This window comes from Argopecten irradians, chromosome 12 (genome assembly GCF_041381155.1).
Source record: "Argopecten irradians isolate NY chromosome 12, Ai_NY, whole genome shotgun sequence".
Classification (NCBI taxonomy): domain Eukaryota; kingdom Metazoa; phylum Mollusca; class Bivalvia; order Pectinida; family Pectinidae; genus Argopecten; species Argopecten irradians.
Window position 1 is genome coordinate 13,902,452 of NC_091145.1, and position 16,709 is coordinate 13,919,160.

Consider the following 16,709-nt stretch of genomic DNA (forward strand, 5'->3'; position numbering starts at 1 on the left):
GAAAAAAAAATTTCGTCTTACATAAAAAATATTTTTCATCCTACATTAAAAAAAAACATTTTTCGTCTTACATTAAAAAAATATTTTTCATCCTACATTAAAAAAAAATATTTTTCGACATACATAAAAAAAAAAACATTTTTCACCATACATAAGAAAAATATTTCTTGCTTAACACAGAATGTTTTACGTGAGCACGTAAACGTTTTACGTGCTCACGTAATAAGTTTTACGTGAGCACGTAAAAGAAAAAAATATTTTTCACCCTACATAAAATCTTTTTTTTTGTCCTACATTAAAAAAAATATTTTTCGTGTCACTTCTGTGCCGCCGTAGGGTACATTTCGAACGAACAATCATTACTACACCTACATCGCCAGCAAGATGCCGGAATACCGCCTGGTCTACTTTGACGGACGTGGAAGGGGAGAGGCCATTCGGATTGCATTTGCTGTTGCAGGCCAAGTATATGAAGATAAGAGAATCAAGGATAATGCCGAATGGGAAAAAGTGAGGTCAGGTAAATAAGCCCTTTCTCTATCAAGATAATGGGATGAAATTTATTTCATATTTTGTAAATTTTCCTCATCTTTTTATTTTTGTTACAGAGACATTTTAAGATTTGATTTGTATCTAGTTGCTATAATGATAGTAAGATCACATGAAATCACACGTATGGTCTAACAAAGACACTGTCTGACAGCGAATTTAATTTCGAATTGTGAATGATGATTAATGATTTCCGTCTATACTAGTGTATAGGATACACTAAATAGTAATATGATTCTCTAGTTTATATCTATGTTCGAATTTAAATATCTAGATATTATCATAACTTATCCTCGAATGTCAGCAGCAGTTAGCTACATATGTATCACCTACATGACTGTGCCCATTGTCAACAGTAATTGTCCTTTACGGTGACTAATGGCATACTGAGTCGAAAAAAAATCTCCATGGCTCTCAACCTTTAGATTTAGCTTTACACTGGTATTGACATAGGAATTCTATAGAAATGAATATATGAAGAGATTTTTATAAAGTTGGGGTTGAAATACATACCATTTTTTCACGGGTGACTGCACACGATCAGTGTATATCTTAAACGGAGTCAAACATAGTGAGTTGACCTTGAACAGTGACCAAAAAAATCGAGCCAGGTTACAGTCGAACAGTTTGACAAGTGGCTATGAAAAACATTTTTTACCGTTGTTGCTTGTTTTATCACGAGGATGTCCTGCTTTACTAACGTAAAAAGTTAGGCTTTGAGTGAACGCTTGAATTGTGCTTATGTCATTCCGCATGCATTTAACTTTTCTTACAGTCTTTTATCTGCAACGAAGTCCTTAATAAAGTCATTAGCACAAATTATCGTCCATGCCGCGCTCATCTTTTGGACACTTCAACACAGAAATATAGTAGTGAGGCAACATCTGTGAAATCGAACTAAAGGAGAAACCTCAAATACCTTCAGCCGGCAAATGACATTGAGTATTGACGTCCAGCCAGGAGGACGCGTACGGTTATGACACCTAGCGCTGACAAATTACATTGATATTCACTCTTGTGGACATTTTATTGTCATCACTAGAGTCAAAACCTTTGTTTCCAGTTCAACATTGCACCAGCGCAATCTGCAAATGGAGACAGGAAACAATCATTAATACAACCCGCGAAAATGGTAAGTAACTAAGAAAAAGTATCAAATGCTTACAAAATATGTCCCCAAACTTTGGTATTCCGTCTTTGCATATTACAGAGTTAGCTCCCTTGCGGGTAAGTATCAATTGTTACGTCATTATTTTGTGAGCGCAATTCACGTCGTTTTCTCCGAAATGTATGGCATTACGCTCACAAACACGTGACGTCACAATCAATAACTACCCGGAAGGGCAGATAAGTCTGTAACATGCAAATACAGAATAGCGTTGAAGGACAATTCAGTGAAGCTCGCATATAACCACACAGAAAATACCTCATAAGACTATATATATTGCTTTACAATTATTATGGAAAATGAATCTCAATCAAACAATATTGATATAATCTGCGGTATTGTGAAACCATTATAGATAATATCATAGAAATTCCTAATGAAGTTATACGAATGGACAGGTACTTTTGTATGCTTCATCTATTCTATAAAAGCAATGTGAGTATTTCTTGACGAAAATGTGTTATTTAAATGATAAATCTAGCAAAAAAACATATATGTAAAGTAAATTGTAATGAGGGTATGAAATCACTTAATTTTCGCGGAATACCAATATTCGCGTAATTTCGTGAGAGAGCTCAAACGGGAACTGAAATGTATCACAATCACAAAATGTAAATATACTTAAATACTCCTGATCGCAAATTAATGTATTTACAATTTCCGGTATGTTGAAATTATTTTGAAATATACTTTACGCGAAACTAAAGCAGTTTATTTTTGATCAAAAAGTATAATTTACTTTCATTATATGTTAAAGATCTGTATGGAACGAACGAATCCGAGCGGACCATGGTGGACGTAGTCCTTTGTACATTAGAAGACCTATTTTCGGAAGTTCTAAAGTTGTACATGGCAAGGGAAGACCAAGTTAAGGTAACTGATAATTTGCCCATGTAAATATAATACTTTTAATAAGTTCCTTGTTTGTTTAATTCTCAAGTTATAATATTATTCCTGTGTCAAACTTGGATTACAGTGAAGTGAATGTGAAAACACAATTCAAACTAAATCTTGAACTGAAAATATGCATGCATGTACCAGGAAATAAATTAATTGAGAAAATCACCAGGTACTAACTAAACATTGCAGAGATTAATCAATTCATATCAATTACATGTTTCATGTGCTTGTGTTGTGAAACTTTTATCTTTTTAACTGTAATTTGAGTAGTAATTAATATATGGAATATGTCTTACTTAGTAAAACTGTAATTTGAGTAAATTAATATATGGAATATGTCTTACTTAGTAAAACTGTAATTTGAGTAGTAATTAATATATGGAATATGTCTTACTTAGTAAAACTGTAATTTGAGTAGTAATTAATATATGGAATATGTCTTACTTAGTAAAACTGTAATTTGAGTAGTAATTATTATATGGAATATGTCTTACTTAGTAAAACTGTAATTTGAGTAGTAATTAATATATGGAATATACCTTTACTTTTTACTTACATCTTCAGTGTTCATTTCATTTAAAATGTTATTTATGTCTTAAAGTCTACCCAAGTAAACGTGTGTATTTTAACTTTCCAAAAAAAAAAAAAGTTTTATTTGCAAACTTTTGTTACAATCCGCTACGAGGATTCACACAGTTTAGAAAACAAAATTTCTTTATACTCTGATGAAATAAACAAAAATTGTGACATCAATGCTTAAATATTATGTTATGGGATCTAACACGCTACGTTTTCTAAACGATGTGTGTATTTTAATCCTAATAATTCATTAATTCTAAATTATGATTTCCGGAGGGTATTTTTTCTAAAATCATAACTGGGTTGTGTCAGCCCATCAGTAACCATGTTTCAAACGCCGGCGTCATTACGAGATGATAGCATAATCTTTTAAAGCCAATGGAGGGAATTTTCGTTACTACATGTAGCAAGATTCAATTGATAAATACATATATCTTCTTTTATCACCATGCTTAAGATGTCTATTTTCGTACACTCTACAGTCTGCTGAAATAAAAGAAAAACTAGAGAAAGAGACCATTCCGAAGTTTGTCAAGATTTTCGAAGAAATGAAAAAAGTGAATTCAAAAGAGAAATGGCTTGTTGGATCAAAGGTACTGTAAGACTATCAAACAAAAAATAAGTATTGAATGGCATAATTACTATTATTACGTAACGTACATTACATCCTAGTAATGTTTAATGGAAGTGAATTTATTGCGACATATAAACTAGGATGGTCGTATATTTGAGCTCAATTATCATTATATTAAAATGTTTTGTATTTTACATCACTTATATAAGTAATGAGCATTGCATTAAATGATCGATTTAAAAGTAACTCACTGTATACATAATAAATCATTATTTTTTTTAATATATCATTTATTTTTTGGCTTTAAAACTATGTCTTGAGTGGGTTTTTTTAAGAATTGCTTATCTGTTTATCTATTTCCAGATTACTGTGGCCGATATTGCTCTATTCAGTTTTTTCAAACAGCTCCCACTCATGTTCGGCGAATCATTAGCAAAAGTTTATAACGATAATACGACTTTGAAGACACATGCAAACGTTGTGCAAGAAAACCCGGGTATCAAGAAATGGATCGAAGCCCATCCACCAAAGAAAAACAACTGAAAATATAAACTGTTGTCTGCATTGGTCTTAGACCTACAGTACAAGCGCGTGCCATTATTGAGTACCTGTGTACATATGTACAACTATTTGTTTACTTTGTTTTGTATTTGTTTTGTGAATAATCTTGTGAATAAAAAATCTATTCTTTGCCGTAGTCGATGTGCTCCAAACATATACACGTGTAAAGCGCGGATACGTATAGAAAAAGGAGCGACCATTATACCTAAAATATTCCATATTATATCATATAACATATTGTAATTTTCCCCTCTGCGGATCTCAAAATATCAATCTGCCGCTGTACAATGAAACACACTATAACGTTAACTATATAATCCTACCCGTTATTCTGGTATGACACAGTGATACAGGTACAATGTATTACGATATACACAGCAGCCACGCAAATTAACACACTCAAGAATATTATAGTTCTAGCATGCAAATTATGGTAGTTTGTGTTTATTTTAAATTCAATATTCAAACCGTGAAAATAGAAAATATGACATGTTTTAAGAACAATGGTCGCTCCCCTTCCAATACATATATCAATTTGCGTATACCACTTATTGTAAGTATCCCTATTACTAATAAACAATTAATATAATTTGATAAAACTTTTAACACTTTAGCATGAAATCCAAGCTATAGCGATATAAATTCAAGCTCCATCCATTATAGACATCTAAGCGCCCATCATGGACATCTAAGCGCCAACCATAGCGCCATCATAGACGTTAATAGCACCTTTCTCGGTTATGATTGTAAACAAATGGAAGGGACAATCAATTCATCGTCATACCATTTTAGTGATTAGCTCAGCGAGATGATCCTGGAGACTGCACTTTAAATGTTGGATGGATATTTGTGTCACTTTTGTTTGTAATGCATTCAATATACATCACATCCCTATCCTTAGAAACACAGTAACAGGTCACATCCCTATCCTCGGAAACACAGCAACAAGTCACATCCCTATCCTCGGAAACACAGCAACAAGTCACATCCCTAACCTTAGAAACACAGCAACAAGTCACATCCCTAACCTTAGAAAAACAGCAACAAGTCATCCCTTACCTCAGAAACACAACAAGAAGTCGCATCCCTAACTTTAGAAACACAGAAACAAGTCACATCCCTAACTTCAGTGATGCAACAAGTCACATCACTCCTTAGACACACATCAACAAGTCACATCACTCTCCTTAGAAGCACAACAACAAGTCACATCACTCTCCTTAGAAACACAGCAACAAGTCACATCCCTAACCTTAGAAACAAAGCAACAAGTCACATCCCTAACCTCAGAAACACAGCAACAGTTCACATCCCTAACCTCAGAGATACACGACAAGTCACATACTTAACCTTAGAAACACAGCAACAAGTCACATCCCTAACCTTAGAAATACAGCGACAGGTCACATCACTAACTTCAGAAACGCAGCATCAAGTCGCATCCCTAACCTTCGAAACGCAGCGACAGATCACATCCCTAACCTTCGAAACGCAGCGACAGATCACATCCTAACCTTAGAAACACAACAAGTCGCATCCCTAACCTTAGGAATGCAGCAACAAGTCACATCCATAACCTCAGAAACGCAGCAACAACTCGCATCCCTAACCTCGGAAACGCAAATAGGTCACATCCGTAAACTCAGAAACACAGCAACAGGTCACATCCGTAAACTCAGAAACACAGCAACAGGTCACATCCGTAAACTCAGAAACACAGCAACAACTCACATCCCTTACCTCGGAAACGCAGCAACAGGTAATGAAATCCATAACCTCAGAAACGCAGCAACAACTCGCATCCCTAACCTCGGAAACGCAAATAGGTCACATCCGTAAACTCAGAAACACAGCAACAGGTCACATCCGTAAACTCAGAAACACAGCAACAGGTCACATCCGTAAACTCAGCAACAGGTAATGAAAACAGTCTTGTTTTATGCTATAGAGGGTACCACAGAAATCTTCTGGCTAGACAAAAACATTTTTTATTGTTTTTGGTTTTGCTTCAATATTCTCATTGGGAAGATTAGAGCAGGATTCTGCCCAAATTACTTCATCCCAGCCAACAACATGTTCAAGAGGAAAGCACACGGACGACATCAACAACTATTACTTTGTATTTTGGAAAACTTTCACCAGAGGCTGTGCCTCTCATTAGGAGACTTCTACAAACGTTCAGTCTGGGAGGATGTGTGTGATACCAATATGTCACGCCCACTGACTGAATAAAAGACTTTCACTTAAACATAGTGCAATATTTGAAGCTTTAACCCATAGAGTTCATTAAGGCCGAAGAAACGACATCAAAGTGTTTGAATTATTGTCTGCGTCGAAATTCGATTTTGATGAAGTTTAAGTAGGTGTGTTATATCAAAAATGATCTTCGAAGATGTGCGTGATATTAGGGATATTCCTGGCAACACAAGAAGGTACAAGAATTTGAGGAAATGAAGATACTAGATATCTCCAAATGCTTTAATGGGTACCGATGTGATGCGTCTAGCAACATATCATTTTCTGACTGGAAATCTCATTAAATCTCTGGAGATCTGAATACAAGTAAGGAAACTGGCTTTGTGCTACCACGGCGAATTTCCGTTTGAACTGTACTCCACCTTGCAACAACACCATTTGTGCCACAGACCTGGCGATTGTTCATCAGAAACTCTCCAGAACATATACACACATGACATAGCATTGTCTCATGTCGACATGTTTCTCCCTTATCTATGTCTAGATACAGTATGTCCAGGAAACCCACACTCCTATCCATACCACCCCTGCCTTACGTATTATTTCTGAACTTCCTGTGTCATCATGAGCATAGAGATACCACCGGGCGTGATCAAGCACTTCGCAAGCTCATATAAGCTCAGCAAGATAAGTACCAGGGTAGACAGCGTCGCTGGATAACCTACACGCTCCTGGGGATATGTTATCAAATACTCGGCGATTTTCAAATGGCGATCAGGGCTTACTAAGAATCTGCACAGTCGAAGACTGCGTGAAGTTATTGTAATCCTACCATTGACAGGATTGCTATAGTGTATTTATGTATGTATGCGTCACAGTTATATCCAAACACTATGTAAGGTCCAAATGCTTTCCATATGATAAGTCATACTGATCGGTCCCAATACTAATAGTTGACGACACATGCATATAAGAGTAAAAAAAAACCCAGGTTTTTCTCAATATGCGCTGAATTTTATTTCTCAAATTTCATATTTAGTTTTTTTCTCAGACCTATCACCTGTGCATACTACATTTTTGGGAACACTATGAAAAGATGGCAACATGCGGTCATCTTTGATTTTGATGGTCAAAGTATTTTATAAATGCTATTTCTTAGATGGTATTAAAGGATGTTCCTCTAATCTGGAGTTTGGCACTGACATTTTGCATTTATTTTTAAAGATTTATATTAATGTATTTTTAGTTTGTTTTGATATTGATTATTCACAAAATAATGGGTATTTGACAATCAAAGCTTTAGAGATTTTACATGAAAAATTAAAGAAAGTATCCAATTTTTGTTTGACTGATATAATTTTTCCCTTTGTTGGTATCAAAATCGCTCATCGAGATCAATTTTGTCGTATTCTCGATTTCTTATTAAAGGAGCTGTGGTAATAGGTAACTATCTCTGTAGGATTTAACATCCTTTGATGTTCTGGGTGCCATACCTCTATCTCTGTAGAATTTAACATCCTTTGATGTTCTGGGTGTCATACCTTTATCTCTGTAGAATTTAACATCCTTTGATGTTCTGGGTGTCATACCTCTATCTCTGTAGAATTTAACATCCTGTGATGTTCTGGGTGTCATACCTTTATCTCTGTAGAATTTAACATCCTTTGATGTTCTGGGTGTCATACCTTTATCTCTGTAGAATTTAACATCCTTTGATGTTCTGGGTGTCATACCTCTATCTCTGTAGAATTTAACATCCTGTGATGTTCTGGATGTCATACCTTTATCTCTGTAGAATTTAACATCCTTTGATGTTCTGGGTGTCATACCTCTATCTCTGTAGAATTTAACATCCTGTGATGTTCTGGATGTCATACCTCTATCTCTGTAGGATTTAACATCCTGTGATGTTCTGGATGTCATACCTCTATCTCTGTAGGATTTTACATCCTGTGATGTTCTGGGTGTCATACCTCTATCTCTGTAGGATTTAACATCCTGTGATGTTCTGGGTGTCATACCTCTATCTCTGTAGGATTTAGCATCCTGTGATGTTCTGGGTGTCATACCTTTATCTCTGTAGGATTTAACATCCTGTGATGTTCTGGGTGTCATACCTCTATCTCTGTAGGATTTAACATCCTGTGATGTTCTGGGTGTCATACCTCTATCTCTGTAGGATTTTACATCCTGTGATGTTCTGGGTGTCATACCTCTATCTCTGTAGGATTTATCATCCTGTGATGTTCTGGGTGTCATACCTCTATCTCTGTAGGATTTAACATCCTGTGATGTTCTTGGTGTCATATCTCTATCTCTGTAGGATTTAGCATCCGGTGATGTTCTGGATGTCATACCTTTATCTCTGTAGGATTTAACATCCTTTGATGTTCTGGGTGTCATACCTCTATCTCTGTAGGATTAAACATCCTTTGATGTTCTTGGTGTCATACCTCTATCTCTGTAGGATTTAACATCCTGTGATGTTCTGGGTGTCATACCTCTATCTCTGTAGGATTTAACATCCTGTGATGTTCTGGGTGTCATACCTCTATCTCTGTAAGATTTAACATCCTGTGATGTTCTGGATGTCATACCTCTATCTCTGTAGAATTTAACATCCTTTGATGTTCTGGGTGTCATACCTCTATCTCTGTAGAATTTAACATCCTGTGATGTTCTGGATGTCATACCTTTATCTCTGTAGGATTTTACATCCTGTGATGTTCTGGGTGTCATACCTCTATCTCTGTAGGATTTAACATCCTGTGATGTTCTGGGTGTCATACCTCTATCTCTGTAGGATTTTACATCCTGTGATGTTCTGGGTGTCATACCTCTATCTCTGTAGGATTTAACATCCTGTGATGTTCTGGGTGTCATACCTCTATCTCTGTAGGATTTATCATCCTGTGATGTTCTGGGTGTCATACCTCTTTCTCTGTAGGATTTATCATCCTGTGATGTTCCGGGTGTCATACCTCTATCTCTGTAGGATTTTACATCCTGTGATGTTCTGGGTGTCATACCTCTATCTCTGTAGGATTTATCATCCTGTGATGTTCTGGGTGTCATACCGATAGTTCCGTGACAGATGATTACTATCAGTTATATCATGGCGTATGTTTAACATGCAAATGATAAGAGTAAAATAAGATGGCACTACTCTTTAAATAACGGTATATCAGATGACAATCAATTTCGAACGGTTAAAGCATAAATAATTATAAGTATATGTTGTAACTGTTTGTAAAGCAGACTCAATAATAACAAAAAATTCGATTGAGATTGAAAAAGAAGCTACTGATGCAGCATGATTTGTACACCTTTATCGTTCGAAGATGCCTAGGACATTTCAACATATTTTCCAATACTTTTGAATCCTATAATTCAATGTTCATATTGTTATTTCACATGAATAATCCTGTTCATCTCTACTAAGACTTTGTATCAATGGCGAGAAAACCATTCTTTTATATCAAACCTTATCTATTAACTACCTTATTCCTTGTATAAGCTTCCTTGGTACTCCGGGGGTTCCGATCACTTACGATATCTACATCCCTGGACTATCTCTTAGTAAAACTGAAGGCAGCTCAGAGAACCAAATCTGAACCAATATTAGGTCATCAAAAATTTCCTTTGAAGACTACCGAGAGAGCGACGCCAAACTTCAAAAGTCACACAATCAAACACAGTGTACCGTTATACGGCTCTTTTGATGTACATCAATAAAACAAATCACCTGTTCTATTAAGTGATTGGAACCCCTGGAGTATCAAGGATGTCGTGCAAGATTGGATGGGTGTCATTAAAACACACAAAAAAAACCCGATTTTTTTTTTCAGTTGGATTTATTCTAATTACTGAAAGGTAAATCAACGATATACAAACAAAAACGCATGTAATAGCAAAATACAAGCATATCAATGGGAAACGGACGTAAATTAATTTTGCCCATGACATAAGTTTAGATCTCGGGCATTTTAGGCTTAGGTCGAGTATCTATCCATTTCTGGATGCCTTTATTCGTGAGCACCGCCTTGGAATGGGCTTGTAGAGACTCATTGTTGCGATACGCTTCGAGGATTTCTTCACCAAACATAACCGGCATTTGATCAAATAGACTGAACACTGATATGTCGGCAATTGTCAGCTACAATATAAAAAGGGACAGAGAGTCAATTCTCAAAATCTATAACATTTGTGGAACCTTTAACACGAGATATTATAACTGTTATAATTAATTTGATGGTATATATAATAAAGTTTTTTTAATGAAGGGAATAACCATTTCGTTGACTTCCTTTTTAACCTTGCATGCTTTATCAAAACATTGAGTTTAATATTTAGAGAACCTGGAGAATTGCATATTTAAAAATTTCTTTTTACCTTTGATCCAACCATCCATTCATTGTCTTTCTTTATGTCCGCAAAGACCTTCACGAACTTTGGAATAACTGTTTTTCCCAATTCAGCATTTATTTCGGCCTGTTTAATATAAGATGAAAAATATTTTATTGAAATTCTTATTCAAACGCTAGTATGACAATAGATAGTAATCCACGTTGGTTCCATTTGATTTTTACTGTTGTTCCTCAGTAATTTTAGTTACCGATACAACTTATAAATACTAAAAATCCCAATACTTGCTCTTACATATTAATGTATCTTAACTTAACCTTGATCGAATGATGATTTCAGTAATACCGTAAAACAGGTTATTTTTTATTTGAACATTAAGGTGGTTTTAGTTGAAAACAAGTTAATGCGGGTTTTAATTTTCTCGACCTGACTACAACACTATGTACGATTCAACTATTTTGCAATATTTCGCGAATTAAGATTTAGCGATCAAAGCGAAGTGCTACGAAATCACGAAAATAGCATGCCTGCGAAAATGACCGGATATTTGATATATATACAAACAAATAACCTTTAATGAAATACCAGTTTACACTCTGTAATTGTGACTAAATCCGAAAACATATTAATACGACACATGATATTTCCCTTTCAACGGATTCCACTTGCCTCGGTGATAAATTTGGTTTAGAGCCAGACTGAGTGTAATTGACAGTCTGGTTTAGGGGGGGGGGGGGTGAAGGAGTACTTGGAGAAAACCCACCACCCAGCTATCAGTTCCTGAAAACTGTCTCACATGGGTATCGATCTCGCGACCCAAAAGACAATGTATGCTGAGTGTAGTCGATACACTACTTAACCACAACGGCGTCAAACAATGTTTTTTCTTTGGAACTTGAATATGCAATATACTTTTTATGTTAATTGTTTTGAACATTGAAATATACTATATTTACTTTTTTCACCTCATCCTTTTCTACTAAGAATTTGATGAGTTCAACAAAGATATCGTCGAGGGTACCCAAAACTAGATCCACCATGGTCATTTCTTCATTTGTGTCTCCGTAAAGACCTTAAATAATACAAAAAATGTCTATATCAAAATTTTGTAATGTAAAACAACATCATATATCACAACGAAAATAAAAACAACCCCTAGGCATTGCCGCCGCCAGTTTTACTGTAATATCAACAAAATGAAACTAAATGGTCTTATCATGCATTCATAATGTTTTCTAATTTTCTGAAATATTTTTCCACATATCCATCTTTTTTTTCACACTTAATTTGCCTTTCTGATTTGACATTTTTTCCTTTATATCTTTATCGATAATAATCGAGATAAATCAATGCAATCGTACATTTGAATGCATAATTTATTTCATAAGGTAGAGTTGGGGTGCGTAATTTCGCACACTTTTGGCATTGATTTTAATGAATTTCAAATACATTCACATCGGCTGATGTACAAGTACTTCACAACACACGACTATGTAACCGGATATGCGCAGACGTATCACTGCACATGGGAGCTGTTATTAACGTGAGTGGAACAGGTTTTGGGGACGTCATTTCGCAAACCCCTCAAACTTTCTTGTTTTTGGAGAAAATAATTATTTTTAAACATTTCATAGACCAACAACATCATAAACACAGATTAAGTACAGTGCCAATCTTGAAATAACATCTAAACCAATTATATTTCGGAATGAAAAAAGGACATCTCGCCGCTATGTTCGTAATACCCAGAATTATTTAATATCAAGTGGTTTATTTTCTATAAATTTCTTTACTGAGATGAGCCGTATTATTCCAATTTTGTTTGTTTTTTTTAGAACAAACTTGTTCTGAAAAGTTTAACTAAATATGACACAACAAAGTCATAGTGAGAGGCCTTCTTTAGTCATAACATTAACAATAGTGTTAATCTTTCTGACATTTAAGGAAAACTGACATTTAAATGAAAATCGCGAAATCGTCAGGCGGAATTACGTATTGTGCGAAATTACGTACCCTCACTCTAGTCTGAAAATTTAAGTAGAAGCATTGATGCCATTATTTGTTTTTAATTTCATTGGGCTATGAAAAATAAATTGTTTGCAAACTTTACGAAAAATAAATTGTTTGCAAACTTTACGACGATCCACAGAGTTGGCATAGTAGACATCAATGCTAAAATCGAAAAAAAATGAATGAAAGTGGACGTTATTGTGACGCCACAACTGATACATTAGCGATGCGCATTAATTTGAAAAAGAAAAAAGAAAAACAATCCCCTGATAAATCAATGCATCGGTCTTTTTTCATAGCGGTATGAAAGAAAAACATCAGCTATTCCGAAAGTCAGATTAGTTTGAAACAAAGGCTAATCTAATATACATTGTATGTCATCGATAACCTGATAAACGTGAATTCAAACAAAAATAAGTTAATATCAATGATAAGTTTACCGTATCAGGTATTTCGGGACGTACCATGTTCTCGGGCGACGAAACGACACATTGCACCGCTCTGCCAGAAAGTTGTCTTCTTACCATCAGCAAATTCTACCTCCATAATTGGAAGCTGGCCTTGTGGCAAAGCTATAACGGAAATGGGAATCCAGTTATAATTTCTATTATATTGACTATACGGGGATCTTGATAGTTATACATATTCTATCTAATTACAAGCCCACTAAATAAGGTATGTAATAGTCTTTCTCTAGTTATACATACTTATCCTCATACCCTTACCTTTCAAGTATTTCATTTATATTACTTATACTTCTTTCTCTATTAAGCAATGCATATACCATCAACCTAACGGTACGCTATTTCGTTAAGTCAATATACATTCATGCATATATATAATAAAAAAAATAAGCGATAACATTATCATTTTATGTTCAATTTTCCGTAACTTTCTTTTTACGACCAAAATCAACGTATTTACCTTTCCACGACTTTGACAAATGTATACAAATAGCATTGTTTAGAAAACCCATATGTAGTGTTTAATATCAGCGATGTCAATTTCAGTTATTGATTAATATGCATAATCTACATAATTAACACAAAGTTATATAATCTGTATTTATTAGTGGAAATAAACAATAACAAGCCTTGTCATCACATAAGCATAAGTTCCAAAATTAATAATAATGGTAAGTTTACCTCTGTTTATATCGTTATCAATCAACTTATCAATTATCAATGTCGCCTGAAGTATCTAAATGTATTCAAGATTAATTGGCTGTAAATGGATTTCTTACATAATGCGCCATTTTTCAAACATTCAAGGACAAACATCGTACACTCGTGGATCAAACGTGATTATCGTTAGGACTTCTACGTGGAAATGCAGCAAATTACCCCTTAATTCCCTTTTCTAGCATATTTCGATATTCTAAAACGATTGTAAACCATACCAAACTCGTTTAGAACAGAGTTTGCTAAATGTCGAGCAGGAACAATTAACAAAATCCATTAACAACCAATGAATTTTGAATACATTTAAAGTACTTTAGACGGCATCAACACTTGAAAAGTGGATTGATAACGATATAAACAGGGGTAAACTTACTGCGAGATGGGCCTCACGGCAGCCATTACGATGTTCTCTTAGCAACGTTTATGCAGACATGTTAACCTTTGCTGACCAAAAAGAGGTAGATTTTTTTACTCAAAAGCGGTAGCATTGCACGCGGCATTTTTCGCGGCGCGTCAGAGATATATAAATATCAATAATATGCAAAATAATTACAAAAACATATTTTGTTAACAAATTATGTTTTAACTTTGATTATCACCATAGGCCTTGGTGGCTCATTTTGCATTTTTTAAATGTTAATTGAGGCTTACATTAAATTTAGAAGATGCAAAATGCCAATAAATATATTGTATACTTTTATTTCAATGTATTTATCACCTTTTTTAAATATACATTTTGTCTATTTTTTTCACTTTATTTAATACATACTGGACTCATTTTCTTTTGATTTATGTAAGAAAAAATACAAATATTTGTTTCTAAAACGTTCACCAATATTCTAGAAAAATAATCCCCCTGCGAAAAAAAAATATTTTTTTTTAGTGAATTCCTGAAATTTTATACCAAAATCCCTACACTGTCTGGTATGCATTTTGAAGCCACCATGGCAGCCCCACCCGACTATAAAAATTTCAGAAATCGGAAGAAAAAAAAATAAAAAAGATGTTTTGTCAGAAATCGGAATATTTGGATATTAAAGCGGTAGGCGGAATATCAGCTTCAAAAGCGAAAGACTTCCGCCTGAATCGGTAGGGTTAACATGTCTGGTTTATGACGTACTTCCCTACTGTGTAGTATTTAAAGTGTTTTATATATTTTTCTCTGCCTCTCTAAATTTTAAACTCGTATTCGCAAAGTTATAAAACAATTAATTCAAAATATTGATTTTTAACGTGTACACGTTTGAAATAGCTCGGAAGAATCCGAACTGGTCCGATCTATTCCGATTTGTACAGGTATTGCCGATATTGACCACGTGATACGGCTCGGAATTTTCCGATGTAAACGGGTATCACCGATGTCGGTCACGTGATGCAACTTGGTTTTCCGATATTACCCGAAAGTTTGAAACATGGCGTTAAATGTGGCTTTTCTTTAAAAACGCGTGATATTTCATGCGACATTTACCGCTATGTCAATGGTATATTGATACTTTTATAAATCTGAACCATCATATATAAGCATCCATATTCACCCATTGTATGTTTTATGAGAGTTTGTGATGGTGAAAATTTCAAGACATACAATTTAAACGGTTGTTTTCAATTGTTTTGCTGCTTTATTTCAAATAAGATTATTAGTAATAAGCAATAAACTAGTCAAATGTGAATGTGTTGATTTTAACATAAACTATATAGTAATGTATGGAGCATGAAAAATACTTTTACTATACCCAGTATACACACAGTGCTATGATAATAAAACACAAAATCGTAATGCAACTAAAATCAGAATGCTTTCAAATGAATTAATCTAATCAATACAACGTAAGCAGTGAAGGTAGCCCAGTTATCTGAAATAAAGCCCTATAGCGTAGTCAGATCATCATTTATCCAGGGTAAATCAGGTCAACTAAAATATCTTAAGGATAAGCATATTCTAAGTTCAAGATTAAAACTGAAGGGTTGCTGAGTAATATACATAATGTATGGTATGATGAACGTATAACATGAACTACATCAAAGATACTTGCTGATGTCTTTTTGATACAGTATATTCCAGATTAAATGTAAAATATTCCTTGTGCATTTGTTTCGACATATTACCACAATTCCAGCTACTGACTGTTGTTCGGTGGTTTTTATCCATGTACTCTGGCTTTTCGTCCCCATCTATACATGACACGTAAGTGGCTGTGTTCTTTTATAGGACCTCAAACTAATCAAACGAAACCAAATTAGATGCAACCATCCACCTGTTAACGTCAACTTACTTGGCTTCATTGTCTGAAATTCTTCACGTGTGACCCGTACATCTTTAAAATCAACACCCGCAGCAGACAGAGCCAGTCGTGTTGCCTCTGCTCTTCCTTGCAAATCAAAATAGGTGACGGTGTATTTCTTGGCGGCCATCTTGCTCCTAGATACACCTGTACGGTACGAAGAATTCGTTGAGAAGTTTGTAAGATGGTATGCGACTCGGACCTTGACACACGAACCATTTATACCTGTGATAACGAGGTCAATATAGGTATCGGTACTAAGGTCAAGAAGAAGACCGTGATGATGAAATACTTACCTGGTATGTTACAGTGAAAATCATGTCAACTTATCAAACCACACTCAT

The 16,709-nt window shown here is 34.8% G+C and overlaps 3 protein-coding genes across 3 annotated transcripts; 1 reads left to right on the top strand and 2 right to left on the bottom strand.

The window, feature by feature from the left end:
- The first annotated feature begins 384 nt into the window (after window positions 1–384).
- LOC138336673 (glutathione S-transferase 1-like) lies at window positions 385–4,460 on the top strand. Its single transcript, XM_069286203.1, has 5 exons — window positions 385–520; window positions 1,613–1,681; window positions 2,475–2,590; window positions 3,679–3,789; window positions 4,134–4,460. Exons 1-5 carry the CDS (start codon window positions 385–387, stop codon window positions 4,311–4,313), a joined length of 612 nt encoding a protein of 203 aa, XP_069142304.1. The 3' UTR covers window positions 4,314–4,460.
- Window positions 4,461–7,949: 3,489 nt separating this feature from the next.
- LOC138336675 (splicing regulatory glutamine/lysine-rich protein 1-like) lies at window positions 7,950–8,930 on the bottom strand. Its single transcript, XM_069286205.1, has one exon. It carries the CDS (start codon window positions 8,928–8,930, stop codon window positions 7,950–7,952), a length of 981 nt encoding a protein of 326 aa, XP_069142306.1.
- A 1,432-nt stretch (window positions 8,931–10,362) lies between these two features.
- Window positions 10,363–16,567, bottom strand: LOC138304781 (glutathione S-transferase-like). The gene is made up of 5 exons (XM_069245053.1): window positions 16,357–16,567; window positions 13,367–13,474; window positions 11,849–11,964; window positions 10,920–11,018; window positions 10,363–10,683 (listed from the first exon to the last, which is right to left on the bottom strand). Exons 1-5 carry the CDS (start codon window positions 16,493–16,495, stop codon window positions 10,498–10,500), a joined length of 648 nt encoding a protein of 215 aa, XP_069101154.1. The 5' UTR covers window positions 16,496–16,567; the 3' UTR covers window positions 10,363–10,497.
- Between the last annotated feature and the right edge of the window lie 142 nt (window positions 16,568–16,709).